Source organism: Lissotriton vulgaris, chromosome 11 (assembly GCF_964263255.1).
Source record: "Lissotriton vulgaris chromosome 11, aLisVul1.2, whole genome shotgun sequence".
NCBI classification, from domain to species: domain Eukaryota; kingdom Metazoa; phylum Chordata; class Amphibia; order Caudata; family Salamandridae; genus Lissotriton; species Lissotriton vulgaris.
The window spans coordinates 135,339,377-135,359,802 of record NC_141699.1 but is presented as its reverse complement, the minus strand read 5'-3'; the positions used below and the strand labels follow the sequence as shown (position 1 = coordinate 135,359,802).

The 20,426-nt window shown below is 48.1% G+C and overlaps 1 protein-coding gene across 2 annotated transcripts in view; it reads left to right on the top strand.

The window, feature by feature from the left end:
- The window catches only part of GTF2H3 (general transcription factor IIH subunit 3), a 140,620-nt gene that overhangs the window by 33,151 nt on the left and 87,043 nt on the right, over positions 1–20,426 (top strand). For both annotated transcript variants that reach the window (XM_086942905.1, XM_086942906.1), the window contains exon 2: positions 11,130–11,209. In XM_086942905.1, the coding sequence (XP_086799031.1) occupies positions 11,130–11,209 (80 nt within the window). The remainder of the gene's footprint in view (positions 1–11,129; positions 11,210–20,426) is intronic.

The window sequence follows — 20,426 nt, the reverse complement described above, 5'->3', positions numbered from 1 at the left end:
CCTTAGATAAGGCCCCCTTTCCTAAAGGTACATTTCCCTGCAGTGGATGTGGTAATTGCAAAAATATCATTAAAGGCCCAGAAATTACTATAAACAACAAGATACATAGATTCACAGAGTTCCATAACTGTAGGTCGAAGAACTTAATATATTTGATTAAGTGCCCCTGTGATTTAATATACATAGGGGAAACAGCTAGAGAAGTAAGAATAAGACTTAACGAACATAGGTCTGCAATTAGAACGCAGAAGAGCACAGCACCACTTGTGGAGCATTGGATAACAGCAAAACACACCAAACAAGATCTGAGTTGGTGTGTTTTGGAGTCTATAAAAATGAATATGCGAGGAGGAGACATAACAACGAAACGAAAAAAGAGAGAACAATTCTATATGTCTAAATTCAACTCTGTTCGTAAAGGATTAAATAATAAAGAAGATTGGGAAAAGATAATATGAATAGACCTAGTTCCCCCAGTAACTCCTGCAATAAGACCCACATTCAATACAATTGGTCGGGTATATGATAATTCATCTTTGATGACAACCCAGGCTTTTATTTTATTTTAATAGTGAACACAGGAAACCATTATTATGCCAATATCTTGACGGAAAGTTTGAACAAACCCTATGTAGAATTCACGGAGGTATTATATATTAAGTATGTTACCCTTGGACAAAGTCTTCCTCAAACCTGTAAAGAACCCACTCCAAGATGGTAGACACTAATAACAACACTTTTTCATATGCTGAAATCGGGTACAGAACATTATGTATTTCGGACCCGTATCTGTGCAAGTTTTTAATAAACAATTGATTTAGGTTTACCACGTAATGAAAATGGGTTTAAAATTAAAATTAAAAATAACATTTTCAGACTTTACCACTACGGGATGTAGTTTGTTTTGGTAAACACTACCCGTTTTAAGATGGCCGACATGCAACACGTGATTAAGTAACCTCCAGTAACCCCTGACCTTTAGGGTGTTTAAAAACGGCAGGATTAGAAAACCTCTCATACGCCAGAAAGCTGTACCAAGATCCTGTGACAGGGAGGCCGCTGCGTTATAAGAAGGTATGTTGGTTAGACGCCGCAGAGGGGTTTAGGTAATTGCCCTTCCGTCTTGCAAAATTTCTGATACAAAACTCTTATTTAGGTAAACCCCGAGTTAAGCCACATTAGCACTCCAGAGCAGCGCTTTTGCTGACTCTGCTTAAGTTAAAGCTGGGTATCAATATAACTTCGTAACATCTAGCGATCAACATTAGAGAAAAACGAGTTCAACACAACAATCATTAAACCGTACTGCTTGGGATCGGTAAATAGCGGTACTAACATGTGGTAATCTTCTACTTTTAGATTAAATGCCGTAGTACGAAGAGAAACGAAACGGCAGAGGAAGCAAGTATTAAGACGTTCCCTCTTTTATTTGATCAGCAGTCTTAAGACTTCCCTTATGATGGGATTATATTCATCATTTCAAAAAGAGGTATTGATTTTTTGACTTTATCCAAAGACTCTGGAGCATTACTAACAAAGTTTTTGTCATGAAAAACAAAACAAACGTGCATTTCTGTCTATTTTTAGCACAACTGTGTCTGATCCTATTACTCATATGGTGGTCACCCTTGGTACAGCAATTATCCACTTTAATGAAACGCTTATACCCAGGTACGATTTTGTTTGACTACTTGACACATAGGTTCACATTGTCAAAGGAAGCATTTGTTAATGGGGTTATAATTAAACGCCTCGACACAACTTATTCCTTAGGTGGAAATTTTTAAAAAATCATCATCAAAACTGCAGGATACGCCGCTAACAGAGCAAGAAGCCGTATCATCCATGTGTATTCTTTTACCTTAAATCCCTCAATACTCGAGGTATGTTGTGAGATTGTATGACTTATATTAAAGAGACATATAGCACAAGGTAGAATAGCAAGCCAATGCACGTTATGTGGTATGGTTAATATCATAAGAAAGATATATGTGAGAGTATGTTCAACAGTACAACACTATTTTCTTTTATAAATGCATTTTGGACGTAAGGAATCAGACCTATGTAAATGGTACGAAATATAACATGGAGCATTGACAGAACATAGGGATCAATGTGCATAGTATAATTCCATTGCCAGACAATGAATTAATGACATTGGCAAGTTTAAACATCTGCAAATTATAGGCGCTGTAATATGTGCCAATATATGATGATACGCTATAGGCAAAAATGTAATTATTAACGTCAGGATACACTAGGACTCTGTTTTAAGTAATTTTATTTGTTGTATTTCTTTTTAGTGATTTAAAAAAAACATCCTGAAGAAGGTGTACTCATCTCCATAAAACACTGAAACGCTGCGTCGACTCTTGGTTTATTTTATTGTGCATGTGAATAATTTTTTATGGAATGTATGAATTATGTATTGTTTTTTAAAGCTGTGATCTGTTATAAATTTTTAAGAAATAAACTGATGGTTTTAACTGTTCTTCATAGTATATTCTTAATTGTTGCATGAATTCATTTGACCCTATACAGAGTTCCTAAACTGACGTTAGTTATAAATCTTCATTTTAGAGAAGCGAAGATAGTTCTAATTTGAGATTAGGGTTATTTTTGGGTCGATTATTGCCTTCCACAATATCTTTTTGGCTGGCTGTACTACGACTTAGAAGATATCCTTTCGCTCAGGGACTTCTTTTCTTTTAAAAATACAGGAAACTGACCCATCCTCTGCAGACAACAGGTCTTGATGCCTCCTAATGTTGGTGCATCATCTGTCTGACCTTTGACAAACTCGACTACCTGATTAATACATGATCACAGACAGAAACAGAAGTGGGTAAGCCCATTTTATTGTTTCTTCCTTGTTTCCCTTTACTTGAATGTGGCCCTGACTACAGCAAGTGGAATGCAGTTGGCTGATCAATGTCTTACCTGGAGAACTGCTGCCAGAAAATGTCTCCATCTGTGACCGTCTTTCAGCAATGAAAGAAAGTTTGGGGTACAGATTCCACATATTTTTTTCTTTCTGTAACTTGTTGAACTTGATTCTGATAATTTGTTTTTAAATATCACCCATTATACATCAGGCGCGGTGCGTCCATTGGGGCGTTGGGGCGTAGCCCCACTACGACACATGCACGCACCATCAAGCAGTAAGTATACTAAAAAATAATTGGCAATGCAGCTCCTCACATCCTTGCTGCAGAATATAAGCGCCGCGGCCACTACCGGGAGACGCCCGTCTCAATCCGGAGTGTGCCAGGGGGTGGGGCTGGGCTGGGCCGCTGCAGCTTGAGTGACAGTCCAGACTCAGCTGCAGCAGTCCAAGGGTGCTGCTTCATATAGCAGCCAGGGCCGCAGCCCCCGGGGCTGTTATGGACGGATAGTAACTGTGCCCCCCTAGCCAATCCTGGCGCTGCATGCAGCGCCAGGATTGGCTGGTCCACCACGCAGAAGGGCAGGAAAATCCATTATTGGGTGCCGCGCTTGGGTGGTGGCACACTGCTGCAAGACGCATTTTCTAAAGCCAATCACTGTGTGACTTCATGTGAAGCCATGTAGTGATTGGCTATTTCGGGACGCATGCTGGCTGTCAGTGACGTTCTCTCCAGGCTTGCAATGCAGCAGGCCAACTCCTGCCTCGTCGTGTGTAGTAGATCCCGAGAAAAAATTAAAAGTAAGAGTCGGAATGGAATTTTATTTGCAATTGCAATTATTGGGAGATTACATCTGCTATTGCTAACAGTCAGCACCAAATTTCCCGTTTTTTATTAAGTCCGCAATGACGGAACAAATTCCTCCTTCGGTACTGGTGTTTAGGAAGTACTGGAATCTGAGGTACTTTATTCAGTGTCGAGTTGATCCTGATTTCCAAAAGCAATGCCATTATGCCAAAACATCTGGCCCGCCCGGTCCATTAGAATCACTGGGACCGGCCTGATGGTGATCCCTAAAGTCAAGAAGACCCGAATGGGTGGCAGATAATTCTGGCTCTTGGCGGCCAGGAGCTGGAATAAACTCCCTCTTGAGCTTCTGTTGGAACCTTCCGAGACCAGGTTCAGAAGAGAGCTTAAAACACACTTGCTCCTTCATTAATGGGCCTGGGCGCCTTCGTCTGGGCATGGGTACTCTAGGATCTCTCACTTACTACAGCACGGGGACACGCTGGTGGGCGTAACCAGGCGCTATACAAGCTTCCTTATTATTATTATTATTATTATTATTATTATTATTATTTTCGTCGTAACGTGTTGCTGTGCTATGTTTTTGTGGTATTTGTTTAAATATGAGCGGATCAGCAAGATTGGGTGCATTCAAAACATTGTTACTTAGGATAATTCCTACAAAATTGATTGCAGTTTTTCTTTAGCTTATTCAAGCGGGGCTATGGGCACTGGGAGATCTGTTTCCAGCAGCTATTATGCAGGCCTATTATGTTATTATGACAAAACCATTATTGCTGATGCTGCAACTAGTCTGAACGGAGCGCTCCAGTAAGTTTGCGCGCGCGCCGTGCATAACACTGCATAAATTAAAATATAAAAATTGTAATTTACTCCTTTACAATTTTTATATTTTAATGTATGCAGTGTTATGCGCATCGCACGCGCAAATTTATTGGAGCGTGCCGTTAAATGAGCACCAAGTCAGTCAGTGATGTCTGTCTCCCCTTCCGACATTACTCTGGCTGACCTCGTCCCTCTCTCCGAGTGCCTCTGCCCTCCACCCTCATTGTTTTACCCTTCCCATTCACTCTCCCCTGCTTCTCGAAAGTCTGTCTTTAGCTGCCACCTCTTACACTCTGGTCACCCACCCAGCACGCTCTCTCTGGGGGTCTGCTCTCTCCATGCTCAAACAACTGCCCGGGCACTTGTGGCACACACTGCTGTCTCCATTATTTCTCTCCGGCTCATCTTTATACCCGAAGCTCCTATGTCTGTCGTTCTTTTCCCTGGCTCAAATTTTGTCCTGTTACTTAATCTCTCTTTTGTCCACACCCCCCTCGCCCTTTATACTCTGCACCCTGCACACCTGCCGTCCCTCCTGTCACTTTCACCCCGTGCCCTTCTACTCGGCTGTCTCCCCGCTGCCCCCCTCACTGGCCCATGTTACCTGTGTTCAGTCACTGGCTTTCTGGGTCTCACGTCTCAGCCTATGAGGAGAGTTAGCTACATCCTTTGTATTAGGCTGAGTTGTTGTCAGTGCTCTGTGCATTATGTCCTTCCTACTATCTGCGATGTCACTGCATGTTAAGGAACATAACCTTAAGTACTGCACTCATACTAGGCCAGGGCTCATCCCTCAGCCCAACGCTGTTTAATGTCTACATGGCCCCCCTCGCACAAGTGGCTCGCCATCAGGACCTCAACATCATCTCCTATGCTGACCACACCCAGCTCATCCTCTCCCTCACCAAGGACTCACACACCGCCAAACCCAACCTCCACGAGGGAATGAAGGCCGTCGCCGACTGGATGAGGAGCAGCCGTCTGAAGCTGAACTTGGACAAAACAGAGATCCTTATCCTCTGACTCACCCCCTCAGCCTGGGATGACTCATGGTGGCCGACCACACTGGGAACAGCACCAACACCCACCGACCATGCACGCAATCTAGGATTCATCCTCGACTCCTCCCTATCCATGTCTAAGCAGGTCAACGCCGTCTCCTCCTCCTGCTATAACACTCTCCGCATACTCCGCAGGATCTACAAGTGGATCCCGACCGAAACAAGAAGAGCGGTGACACAGGCCCTCGTCAGCAGCAAACTGGACTACGGCAATGCACTCTACGCAGGAATCCCAGCCAAACACCTACGGTGACTACAACGCATCCAAAACGCATCCGTCCGACTGATTGTCAATGTCCCCCACCGCAGCCACATCACCCCTCACCTGAGAGACTTACACTGGCTCCCCATCGACCAGAGGATCACCTTCAAGCTCCTCACCCATGCACCCAAAGCACTCCACAACGCCGGACCAGCCTACCTGAACAACAGACTCAGCTTCCACACCCCCACACCCCAGCTCCGCTCCGCCAGCTTCGCCCTCGCCGCTGTCCCCTGCATCCAACGAACGACCTCTGGCGGCAGATCCTTCTCCTACCTTGCCGCCAAGACCTGGAACACCCTCCCTACCCACATACGGCAGACCCAAGACCTACTCGCCTTCAGAAGACTCCTCAAGACCTGGCTCTTCGATCAGTAGCAGCACCCCCCTCTCCCCTCAGTGCCTTGGGACCCTCACGGGTAAGTAGCGCGCTTTACAAGTACTCTGATTGATTGATTGGTAATGCCCTAGCATGGAAAGCAACAACTCTAAGACAGTGTATAAAAAGCATCAGTATGTAAAGACCTATCCCCAGGTGAGGATGCTACCCCGTATAATAACAATGGTGTTGTGTTGGTTTTTGCCTCACAATTTTTCTAGTAATGTGTTTGGCACTAGTCTTTAATGCTGCTCCCTATCAGAGGTATGGTTAATTCCCAATACACCAAAAACAAGCATGTATTAGCCTTTCCCCCTCTGGATTTAAGTTTTAATCAGTAGGTGTACTGTAGCCTTTTATGCTGCCTCAGTATTTCTCTTGTTAGCTGGTATAAGAAGATCTCATTTGCTAGGTACGGGTGCTTAATCCTAACATGTTTAAACATCCTACATCCCTACTTAAAACGGATATGGTACTTTGCCTGCAACCTGTCAGTGCCTTTCGTGCATAATGGAAGTTTTTTTTTTTTTTTACAAAGCCCTAGAATAAATGTCTATTTTTTTTTAATTAGTTTATGTATTTCTGTACTAAGTTCCTGTTTTGTAGCTTGTAATTCGTTTTTTTGTAACTATAGACAGCCTTAAAAAAGTGTTAATGTGGTACCACAAAACATTTGTTGACTTTTGTGAATGCAGGCGTTTGGAAAAATTGGAACTTGTAAACCTTGTTTGTACAGCAACTCTGTGGTCATTTTAATAGTGTTTTTGAATATCGGCAAGACTCTGCAATGGCTGTTGTTAAGGTGCACAATACGGGTTTGTTGCAATCCCTGTATATATAGTTCCTATTCACTGTAATGTTTTGGATTATTTAAAGTTTTCAAATATTGGAAATATTTTTGTTGTATAATAAAATCAGTGTGTCATACATTTACGTTTCTAAATGTTATTAGGTAACTCCCCACCACAATTTAGGTACCATTTAGGTACTTATTAGAATAACATGATTATTTACAGGCTGGTCTGAAAGGTGTCTGTCTTGGTGGTTTTGAGTTTGTGTAGGGCCACTGGCATGTGACTTCTTCACTTGCCTTTACCTTCTCACAATTACCCTTGGCATTATACTATTAAAGGAAATAGGGTAGACATTTCCCACCAAAAGGCTCAGTGATCATCTCTGAGGGTTCAGAAGGTTTCCCTTTCCTTGCGTAACCTGTGCTTGGTATCATCGTTGAAACTCAATAGAGTTTCTGTTTCATTATCATCTCCTTCAAGAGGGAGTGGACCAGCCACCCCGCTCTGGATTCAACCAAAGCGATGAACACCTCTCTGGAGACCTTGAGAAGAAGCACAAATTACCCCCTGGGGTATTTGCTATTTTAACAACAAAGGCTAGTGTCTAGTGTGACCTGGGTAAAATACTGTCAAATCTAAGGCCAAATCGGGGAGGCAAATTAATTTCAAAGAACAAAGGGCAAGCTTTGATCTTTCATTTGACTTTCCATCTGTTGAAAGAGTATGAGGAAAGTCCTCATGATATGCTGGTAGAGTTAAAGAAAATCAGGTAATTTGTCCTTTGAGTTTGGGGGAAAACCTACTACTTTCAAGTGAGGGGCAATTTATCCCAGTATTAATTTGGTAAATTCCTCAGTCCATGTTTCTGAACGTAGCTTGGGCCCAAAGAGTTTTTTTAGCAGTCAACTAAGTCAACAGCTGCAAATGTGTTAGTATGAATCACTGCCCTGGAAGAAACACTTTGGACCCCTGCACTTATTTATTTATACTGGTCGATATTTAGCTAATAAAGCACTGGTTGTTCTCACTACTAGAGGCTGACAGGGCAGCCTCATGGAATGGATCCCCTCCAAGACGGATTGTCCAAGGCTGATGCAGGTCGTGATTTATGTGAACACATCAGAGACCAGCTTATGGGAAGAGCCGGCCTTAACTTAAGCATCCACTTAAGTGTTTGGTTAGCGGAAATTCACCCCTCCCCCCTCATATGCCCTTTCCTTCGTTTTGGACCTATTGCGGTAGAGGAAGCAACAGTTACAGGTGTTAACGCCCTAATTATAGGCTCCAAAAACAGTTTCCCCCAATAATTGGCATCAGAATATTGAAAACAGAAGAAGTCAAACAAGAAAATAGCAAGGATGATACCTTCTGCATGCCACAGTGATTGGGGCCATATAGGCGCATTGGAAGGAGGGGACTCGCGGAACCAACGACGACCATGGCCTGTCAATACACCATGATGGTGGCCGGGACTTACAAGGCTGTAACATGCTTATACTCCAGAATGCTCCGGCAGAACCTGCCGCCTTTAACGGCGCTAAAAGCAAAATGGGAGTCGGACCTAAATAGAGAGATTCCTGAGACGACTTGGGCCTGGATAGTGCGGCGGGCACGGAAGAGCATGAGAAATGCGCGTTTCCAACAAATTCACTTTTACATCCTTCATAGAGCCTACATGACTCCTGGTAAAATCAGGAAATATTTCGGGGTGGCCGAGGCGGCGTGCCCACGAAGCACTTCAGAGGGAGCGGAGTTGGATCATATGCTATGGTCCTGCTCTGACCTACGGGAGTACTGGCCAGTGATTGGTGATACGCTAAACGAGGTAACAATTGATATGGCGGTCTGTATTTTGCAGTGGTTCCCACACACGCCCAAAAACAAGACCACAAGCAAATTCATAGATATGGGCCTGCTTCTGGCCAAAAGAGAAATCACAAGACTTTGGAAGGCGAGAGTGGGTCCCACGCACAGGCGATGGCTCAATGAGTTCCTGAAATGGGCTGCTTGTGAAAGTACACTTCGATACCAAACGGCTCGTCGGAAATCAGACGTTAGGGCACTGGATACGGCAGCAGCATGGGAAGCGTTAGTACAAACCTTGAGAAATAGCACACTGCAGAAGGACGAGGAGGCCCCGGACCCGGGCGGAGACAACTCCCAAGACACGCCGGGCACATCACACACCTAGATAATCATTAACTCCTGATAACACCCATAGATTCAGGCTTAACGAGTCCTCCAACGTAGGTGGTGGGATCTGGGGGGCGGGGGGGGAGTGGGGGTAGGTCGTTGGGGACAGTTAAAAGAATTCAGGGGGGAGGATGCGGGAAGAAACTAAAAAGCAGACATACACTCTCCTAAGCGAAAGGGTTGTAATTGCTAATATATTCAAGCTTCTAACACTTACCTGCTTGACGCTGCCCGACCTCGGGGTTGTGGGCCTAAAGGCTGTGTACGGAGCTGAACAGAGAACAGTGCACTGAGGAGCCAGAGATGTAATGCATGTATGGAAATATTCTATGTCCTGTAAGTCTGCAATAAAAATTACTTAAAAAAATAAATAGCAAAAATAAATGTGTGGAAGTCAGGTCCCGTAATTTCCCACTCACTTCTACATTTTTGGGAATGAACCTGCCTCTGGGTAGGTGTTGGCACTACACTGGAGTGAGAGCCCTGGTTTGAGAGGGGTACGACTTCCTCCAGTTGCAGACAAGGGAGCGGTGGGAAGAGAGGTAAAGAAACCTCCATCTCCAGTGAGAGACAAAAGGAGCTATGAGACCCGAACAGTCACCTTCACTGCGAGACACATGCAGCTGTGGGACGGAAAGGAAAGCTCCAGTCACCTCCAGTGTCAGACAAAGGGAGCTCTGCTATGGGAAGAAAAGAAACCACCACCTTCAGTGTCAGACAAAGGGAGCTCTGTGATGGGAGGGATTGAGACCATCACCTCCAGTGTTAGGCGGCGGGACGTCTGTGATGAGAAGAAAAGAGACCGCCACCTCCAGTGTCAGACAGAATGAGCTCTGTAGTGGGAGGGAAAGAGACCGCCACCTCCTATGACATCTCTTTATTAATGTAATAGCTGCTATTTCACAATTGCTTTATTAACCTTCTCACATTTGCTTGAAAATGCACCATTTACCCACTCTTTTTTTCAAAATTTTCTCGCCGAACCACCTCTGGCTCGCTGGCTACGCTCGCTCGCCACACTGCAGTATTTACGCCTCACCACTTTCAAATGCCACCATCCACCACTGTTGTACATTCTTACTTGTAGACTTGTACTAACTGTTTGCTGTTTTCTATCAATATTTTATTTGAACCCGCTTTGTCAGGTAAAGTGTCAACCTCCTACTTCAGAATTTCAACATAGTATATGATGGGAACATCCTAGACACCCTAGATCTATATTTATGAAGAGTGAAACCGCCCTGAGTATATGTTGCTAAAACACAAGCCAATCATTTACCACATTCCCTCATGGTTGACGTCCACTCACCACCTCTGAATTCACTTTACTTTAGTTTTAATCTCCTCTCCCATATCACCATGTCAGCTTTCCTATAATATCTTACTTCCACATGTTTCAGCAACTTCTTCACACTAAAGCATATAAGAATGTCTTCTTGGACCCATGGTTCACGGAAAGCAGTATCGAGCACACAATCTCTCGGTCAGACCTCTTCTCTCCCAGCTTACTTTTGTTTAAAATATGTTTCTGCTATATTTTTTCTTTTGCTATTTCATTTTCTGTGTCTCTGTCTTCATACTTACAGTTGGTATATATGATGACAAATCATGCAAAAACTGAACCCTAATGTGTTTGATTTTTTTTATTTCAACACTTGAATACAGGTTGTCAACATAAGGAATTAGGCAGCAAAAGCACAGGGACTCACATACATTCAAAGCCAGACGCAGGAACTTTATTTGAGAGGACAGTTGCTACGTGGTATTAGGACCAAGAATTAAAATGTGCAAAAACAAGCCTACAAATTAATGACTGTCACAATTGCACACTTTAATTTGATTACTGAAGGGTTATGTTAGGAGATGAGAGTGGATGACGTTTTTTTTTTTTAGATCTAATAATTATTATGTCACTATTTGCAGAGGAAGAAATAAATCTATTACTCATCGTCGTTGATGTCAATCCCATCTGGTGGGGTCAGCAAGCTCTTGCACAGTCTGAGGTAAGTAAACCCTACAAACATTGTGTAGAAATGTAAAGTTTCTTTGGCTGCCCACTGTCATTTTAGACTGCCAGTGCCTTAAAATCATAACATAGTAAAAAATTATCTTTCAGTATATACTTTACAGTCTTTATATAATTTTTTTCAAGATAATTTGGGGGGCATGTCCAAGATGGCCGCTTGAAGCGGAGGCTCTGAACTCTGACATGTGATTCCAGTGAAATATCTTGACCATGCATGCAGTAACTCGGACAGACCGGAATCCAGTTGGATCGTTACATTTTAAGACTCAAACTTTGCAATGGGACCTGACAAGAGGAAGAAACTACGCGGGAAGCTGAGGTAGATGGGGCGGCCTAGCTGACCAACACTCCGAAGGCCCAGTGGCAACAAGGGCCAGTGGTGAACCTGAGGTGTTACCTGTGCCAGTGATAGAGACCCACTGGTTGCCTCTGCCACAGGCAGCTGAAACGACTCTTGTGTATTATGGAATACCAAAAAGAAGCAGAAGGCCCAGCACGCCTCTGGCAATGAACAGTGGAGCTGGGAGCCTCGTGGACAGTGGCACATGATCTGCCACTGCCCCCATGGACTGTGGGAGGGGCAGACAGAATAAACCTAGGCTCTCAGACATGGTTGCTCAGGTCAGGAGGTTATGGGAAACACAGTAGCGAGTAAAACAAGACTGCCATTTGGTGAACAGTGAGCGGGCCCTCTGACAAACTGTTCCATTGTTATCATTCTGACTTACCCACATAACAGAAGTAGGAACCTTACTAGGATATTCAGCTATTTGGAGAGGTGGGAAGCCTTCGAATCTAGAGAGGATCAATGTCACACAACTGATTATAAAGTGCTAAAATTGAACGTGGACAGAGGACACCTAGTAGGTCTGATCATTCGGGACCTCTTGGCAGTATTTGAAACAAGGGATCATGTTATCATGGTTACAGCTTGACAGATATAGGCCGCTCAGGCACTGCATTTGCTTGGTTCTCTTCCATTCGTTATCAGTGACACCTTTCAGGTCGAAAGGGACCGAGGTGAAATGTGGAGTTCCTCAGTGCTCATCATTATCTCTGATTCCGTTTAGTATGCTATACAGCCTTCGATTCATCTCGTCCACTCTTTTGGCCTGGATTGTGTGTCATATGCTGATGACACTTCGCTCCTGTTTTGCTTTAACCGTCCCACAAAGAGAGTCCTCAATTTAAAAAAGGGGGGATGGACCAAGTTGCGACAACAACGGCAAGCACTGTAAAGACTTTCATCTGAAGTGAGTGTTTTAATGCAGTTTATTTGCCACAATGCATCTGTGCATAGTGTGTGCATGTATACCAGGCAGTGAGCGCCCTCCCCCTTTGTAGGTCTCGCTTATTATTCCCACAGGGATAAATCGGCGAGATTTATAGTAATTGATTCAAAAAGTCTACCAAACTACGGATCGCGTACAGTTCATGTGAGCTATGCGCGTGCACAGAGCCAGCCACGAGGACACACCACCATATGTCTGTGCCTCGGCATCAGACTTCAAAGGCCGTCGCTCCCCCGCCCCCCGCGTGCACATCGCACACCACCATTTGTCTTAGCCTTGGCATCAGACTTCAAAGGAATGCTCTTCCGCTCCCCCGCCCCCCCCCCCCCCGCCACAGCAATGCGAGAGCTTTTTTTTTTTGCATCCATTTCGCGGGGAAGCCGTGTTTTGTTCGGCGTTCTCTGCACCTTTCTTGGGTTTTTTTCTGGATGAAAGTGAAAACCTATTGTGCTTGTTTACAGTAGCCTTGCTCCTCAAATGCTGTTGCTGTGTTGCCATCTCTCTAGGGACACTCTGCTTGAAAACACTCGACTTGCTAGCTGCAATGCTACATCCGCTATGCTTTGCCTCTAGACACGTTGATCCCTCGCAGACTGTGCTGACTCTGCCCCTCCTGATTCTGAAACTGATCAACACAGTCACCACGCAGTCTCTTCTCTGTCTTATGATGTCTGCCCTGCCACCATTTACTTCAGACCCTCACGCTCGCACCTCCTCACCCTCACACACCCTCACCCCCCCTCACCCACCTCCTCACCCTCACACACCCTCACCTTCACTCCCCCTCTCCCTCTCACACACCCTCTCACCCTCACACAGCCTCTCACCCCCACACACAGTCACCCTCACTTCCCCTCACCCTCACATCCCCTCACCCTCACATCCCCTCACCCTCACATCCCCTCACCCTCACATCCCCTCACCCTCACATCCCCTCACCCTCACATCCCCTCACCCTCCCTCACATCCCCTCACCCTCCCTCACAACCCCTCACCCTCACAACCCCTCACCCTCACACCCCCTCACCCTCATACACCCTCACCCTCATACACCCTCACCCTCTCACCCATCCTCACCCTCTCACCCACCCTCTCACCCACCCTCTCACCCTCACACACCCTTTGACCCTCACACACACCCTCACACACCCTCACACACCCCCTCACCCACCCCTTCACCCCCTCACCCTCATACCCCCTCACCCTCATACCCCCTCACCCTCACAACCCACACACCCTCACACCCCCACACCCTCACCCTCACACCCCCTCACTCTCACACCTCCTCGCCCTCTCACCCCCCACCCTCCCTCATCCCCCTCACACACCCTCACCCTCACACACCCTCACTCACCCTCTCACCCTCACTCACCCTCTCACCCTCACTCACCCTCTCACCCTCACTCACCCTCTCACCCTCACCCTCGCACACCCTCTCACCCTCGCACACCCTCTCACCCTCGCACACCCTCTCACCCTCGCACACCCTCTCACCCTCGCACACCCTTTGACCCTCACACACACCCTCACACACCCCCTCACCCACCCCTTCACCCCCTCACCCTCATACCCCCCTCACCCTCATACCCCCTCACCCTCACAACCCACACACCCTCACACCCCCACACCCTCACCCTCACACCCCCTCACTCTCACACCTCCTCGCCCTCTCACCCCCCACCCTCCCTCATCCCCCTCACACACCCTCACCCACCCTCACTCACCCTCTCACCCTCACTCACCCTCTCACCCTCACTCACCCTCTCACCCTCACTCACCCTCTCACCCTCACTCACCCTCTCACCCTCACTCACCCTCACATACCCTCTCACCCTCACCCTCGCACACCCTCTCACCCTCGCACACCCTCTCACCCTCGCACACCCTCTCACCCTCGCACACCCTCTCACCCTCGCACACCCTCTCACCCTCGCACTCCCTCGCACACCCTCTCTCACCCTCGCACACCCTCTCTCACCCTCGCACACCCTCTCTCACCCTCGCACACCCTCTCACCCTCGCACACCCTCTCACCCTCTCACACCCTCACTCACCCTCACACCCCCTCTCACCCTCACACCCCCTCTCACCCCCTCTCACCCTCACACCCCCTCTCACCCTTACACCCCCTCTCACCCTTACACCCCCTCTCACCCTCACACCCCCTCACCCTCACACCCCCTCACCCCCTCACCTTCACACACCCCCTCACACACCTTTTCATCCTCGCACACCTTTTCATCCTCGCACACCCTCTCATCCTCGCACACCCTCTCATCCTCGCACACCCTCTCATCCTCGCACACCCTCTCATCCTCGTCCACCCTCTCATCCTCGCCCACCCTCTCATCCTCGCCCACCCTCTCATCCTCGCCCACCCTCTCATCCTCGCCCACCCTCTCATCCTCGCCCACCCTCTCATCCTCGCCCACCCTCTCATCCTCGCCCACCCTCTCATCCTCGCCCACCCTCTCATCCTCACACACCCTCTCATCCTCACACACCCTCTCATCCTCACACACCCTCTCATCCTCACACACCCTCTCATCCTCACACACCCTCTCATCCTCACACACCCTCTCATCCTCACACACCCTCACACCCCCTCACGCACCCTCACACCCCCTCACGCACCCTCACACCCCCTCACGCACCCTCACACCCCCTCACGCACCCTCACACCTCCTCACCCTCACACCCCCTCACCCTCACACCCCCTCACCCTCACACCCCCTCACCCTCACACCCCCTCACCCTCACACCCCCTCACCCTCACACCCCCTCACCCTCACAACCCCTCACCCCCCTCGCACCCCTCACCCTCGCACCCCTCACCCTCACACACACCCTCACCCCCCTCACCTTCACACCCCCTCACCACCACACCCCCCCACCCCCTCACCCACCCTCTCATCCTCGCACACCCTCTCATCCTCGCACACCCTCTCACCCTCACACACCCTCACCCTCACCCTCACACACCCTCACCCTCACCCTCACCTCCTTACCCTTCCAACCCCTCACCCCCCTCACCCTCTCACCCTCACCCACACCCTCACCCTCACAACCCCCTCACCTTCACTCATCCTCACACCCCCTCACCCTCCCTCACCCTCACACCCTCACCTTCACACACCCCCTCACACACCTTCTCATCCTCGCACACCCTCTCATCCTCGCACACCCTCTCATCCTCGCACACCCTCTCATCCTCGCACACCCTCTCATCCTCGCCCACCCTCTCATCCTCGCCCACCCTCTCATCCTCGCCCACCCTCTCATCCTCGCCCACCCTCTCATCCTCGCCCACCCTCTCATCCTCGCCCACCCTCTCATCCTCGCCCACCCTCTCATCCTCACACACCCTCTCATCCTCACACACCCTCACACCCCCTCACCCTCACACCCCCACCTCCTCACGCTCACACCTCCTCACCCTCACACCCCCTCACACCCCCTCACCCTCACACCCCCTCACCCTCACCCCCTCACCCTCACAACTCCTCACCCTCACACCCTCGCACCCCTCACCCTCAAACACACCCTCACTCCCCCTCACCCTCACACCCCCTCACCATCACACCCCCCACCCCCTCACCCACCTTCTCATCCTCGCACACCCTCTCATCCTCGCACACCCTCTCATCCTCACACACCCTCTCATCCTCACACACCTCACCCTCACACACCCTTACCCTCACACACCCTCACCCCCCACCCTCACACCCCCCACCCTCACACCCCACATCCTCACACACCCTCACCCTCACCCTCACAACCCCCTCACCTTCACACCCCCTCGCCCTCACCCCCCTCACACACCCTCACCGTCTCACCCCCCCCACCCCCACCCTCACCCCCCCTCACCCACCCTCACTCACCCTCTCTCACCCTCACACACACTCACACACCCTCACCAGCATAGCATAACAAAACATAGCATAACAAAACAAAGCGTAGGATAGCAAAACAAAACATAACAAAACATAGCATAGCACAACACAACAAAGCATAGCATAGCATAACACAACAAAACATAGCATAACAAAGCATAACAAAACATAGCATAGTAGAACACAACATAGCATAGCATAACAAAACACAACAAAGCATAGCAGAACAAAACATAGCATAACATATTAAAACATAGCATAACATAACATAAAACAAAGCATAGCATAACAAAACATAGCACAACAAACCACAACAAAAAATAGCATAGCAAAACACAACAAAACATAGCATACATAATAAAACGAAACATAGCATTGCAAAGCATAGCAAAACATAGCATAGCATAACAAAACAAAGCTTAGCATAGCATAACAAAACATAGCATAACAAAGCATAGCATAGCATAGCATAGCATAGCCTAACAAAACAAACCATAGCAAAACAAAACATTGCATAGCATAACAAAACATAGCATAACAAAGCATAGCATAACAAAACAAAGCATAGGATAGCAAAACTGGAACCCTGCAGGCAGTGCTTTAAATGGGAAAAAATAAGTGCAGGTACTCATTAAAATGACCTAGAGGTGTGGCAAGTGGGCGGGGCTAGGGGTGGGGCTATGGTCAAGATATGATGATACACATTGACTTCTATACAGGTTGCAGCACATGTCAAAACACAACAGAAATGCATTTATGTTAACAAAACAGTTTAAATCATTACACAAAGTGAAAGGCAAAGAGGATATGTTAAAAATGTCCTTGTTTTGTAATATTTGCAACTTCCTAATGGCATACCGTTATTTGTTGTTGTTTGAGACAATGCTATATATCCTCAAGTGTGCATACACACAAAGAAATAATCAGAGGTACAGAAAAGTGGCTGAGCTAAGGACTATAGAAGCACCTTGGCTGTCAGAGACAGCTTCTTCTTGGACAGCCTAGTGCTTACCAGCACTAGCAGCCAATGAGCTTACCTTTCATGAGCACTGGTACTCTCCTACATAGTGGCGAAGGGTCGGCATTGACAGTGATAAAAATAAGAAGTGCCAGTACTTAGTACCTGTGAGTACCGGCCCATTTAAAGCACTGCTTCAGCCCTTTGCTCTAAGGCCAGGCTCTTCCTGTCTCCTTCTGGTTCTACTCTCCTTTCACGATTAACCTCTCATATCTACCCAGCCTCTAACCTTCTCTCCCTGGATCTGCCCCTCTTAATGCCACCTCTCACTTACTTTCTCCACAAGTCTCTTACATTTTGTCACTGTTTTTCCCACACTTGCCTCCTCTTCTCCCCTCCATGATGTACCCATACCCTAAATTTGCCACCTGGCCTTTAATTTGTTGTCCTGTATTTCATTGTTTGTGTTGATAGAGCACACTTAATGTTGAGGCCTGTATGTTGTAAATATTTTTTCCAGTAAATAAAAGCAGTACAAAACGATTTCCAAGGAGAGAGAGAGAGAGAAAAGGAGAAGGAGAGAGAGAGAGAGAGAGAGAGAGAAAGATAGAGAGAGGAGAGAGAGAGAGAGAGAGAGAGAGAGAGAGAGAGAGAGAGAGAAAGATAGAGGGAGAGGAGAGAGAGAGAATGAGAGAGAGAGAGGGAAGGAGAGAGAGGGAAGGAGAGAGAGGGAAGGAGAGAGAGAGAAGGAGAGAGAGAGGAGGAGAGGGAGAGAAAGATAGAGAGTGAGGAGAGAGAGGGAAGGAGAGAGAGAGGGAAGGAGAGGGAGAGAAGGAGAGAGAAGGAGAGAGAAGGAGAGAGAGGGAGAGAGAAGGAGAGAGAAGGAGAGAGAAGGAGAGAGGAGAGAGAAGGAGAGAGGAGAGAGAGAAGAAGAGAGAGAGAGAAGAGAGAGAGGAGAGAGGAGAGGAGAGAGAGAAAAGGAGAGAGAGAGGAGAGAGAAGGAGAGAGAGAGAAGGAGAGAGAGAGAAGGAGAGAGAGAGAAGGAGAGAGAGAGAAGGGGAGAGAGAGAAGGAGAGAGAGAGAGAGGAGAGGGAGAGAGAGAGAAGGAGAGGGAGAGAGAGAGAAGAAGAGAGAGAGAGGAGAGAGAGAGAGAGAGAGAGAGAGAGAGAAGGAGAGAGGAGGAGAGAGAGAGAGAGAGAGAAGGAGCGAGAGAGAGAGAGAGAGAGAGAGAGAGAGAGAGAGAGAGAGAGGAAGAGCGAGAGAGAGACTGTGTGCACCATCCCCCACGCCCTGTAAATTCTGCAGGGCGAGCGTTTCAAACTGAATTTCAGGCATGTGGTTCATCAATAACTAAACCAATTACTTCAAGAAATACAGCAGGTATGAATGTGTATTAAAATACAATTCCTAAGCAGCCATTTCAAAACTAAACGAATATCTGGCATTATATGAAAAAGTGGCAATTCAAACTAAAGCGGTCACCTCACTTTTTTTACAATCCTCCCTCCCCCTTCCTTCTATGTTATCTCGGGTTGTCACCTGAGCTAATTTCTCGAGTGTTGCAGCCCGGCAGGGCTACTTTCACACCCATGGATCCCTCGCTGTTGACATGTAAATGCAGCCACACAAAGTAAAGCAGCTCCTGTGCTGAAAAAAACAAACGGAAGAAAACCGGCTTTGGGAAAGATGGACCGGATTACTCACCAGCAGCCCGAGGCCAGGCTATTTCACACACATAACAGGGGGCAGGGGGGTGGGGGTGCTAAAACACTTTCCTATATAATGGTTGTTTAACACCTAATCAACAGTGCAGGGTCTGCCTTGACCCTGTCCTGTTAATCACAGCGTTAAGCAAGCCCTCCCCAACCCCTACAGTGTGGGGAATTCTAATGAGCCCACCTGAACGTTAACAGCGTCTCTGTAAAAGTCTCTTTCAGGGGCTCCGTGCGACTGAGAGATCCAAACGCAGAGCGGCATTTGTCCGCATTGGAGGTGATACCAAACCTTAGCCTCCAATGCCATCAACTAGGGTACCAGTACTCTCCCTGACTGAAAAAAAAGTGCCGGTACTGACGGCTCGGAAATTTGGAAGTGCCGGTACTCAGTACCGGTGAGTACCGGCCCATTTAAAGCACTGCCTGCAGGCCTCAAATCAACGTTAGCAAACCAGGAAGCCTCAAGCCTCCTTAAATCGGGAGACCTCTTATGTTGACAGGAAACATGGATGACATCTCCAACACCTATTAAAGGCTATCAGGCAATGGGGCGTGGCTTGGGTGCCGATGGGGATGGCGGCGTGAGCTCGGAGCTCCGCGCCTGATCCCGGATTTATCCTGTGTTTCCCGGCGATTTGACCCGCAGATCCGACCACACAGGTGTCGGAATACCAGGAGAAAGCAGTGCTGCCCTGACGAGTGGTTGAGGGCCTCCTGGAGTGCTGCGGCAGCGAAAACGTTGCACCGGAGCTCCAGCAGAGTCGCAATATAAAATGGCGGCCACTCCTCACACTATGGACGACTGGAGCCGAGCGCTGTGCACTGCCAGCATCGTGGGGCTGCAGACTGCTGAAGGTGATAGCGGCAGCAGGCGAGTGCATTCCATTAGAACGCCGTTTCTGAGACGGGGAGTGCTGCCCTTGATGAGCCGCAACTAACTGGGCAGGGATCGCGGCGGTGAATGCATCATGGCGGTGAGACGCCGACGGACGGTGAAGAATGAAGCGGCGGACCGTGGTGTAGTGCGACTGCCCGGACCGGGGACACCCGCTGCTGAGATCTGGCGTTTGCCCCATAAATTGAGGATGGAGGTGAGCGCGGGCCCCAGAGCGCACAACACAGCAGTGATTGAGCTGCAGGGGGCAGTGACCTCTTTCAATAGCGCCCGCAGCAGCTGCATACTGTACTGGGACACTGGACAGGCGCGTAGGCTGAAGCTGCGACTGTCACGAGTGCCGCGACTTCTGAAGACACAGCCCCGGGTGACTGAGGCGCGGAGCGCCCGAGGGCCTGCACCGCGGTGGTAGCGGTAAGACACGGGGGGCCGCGGCCAGAA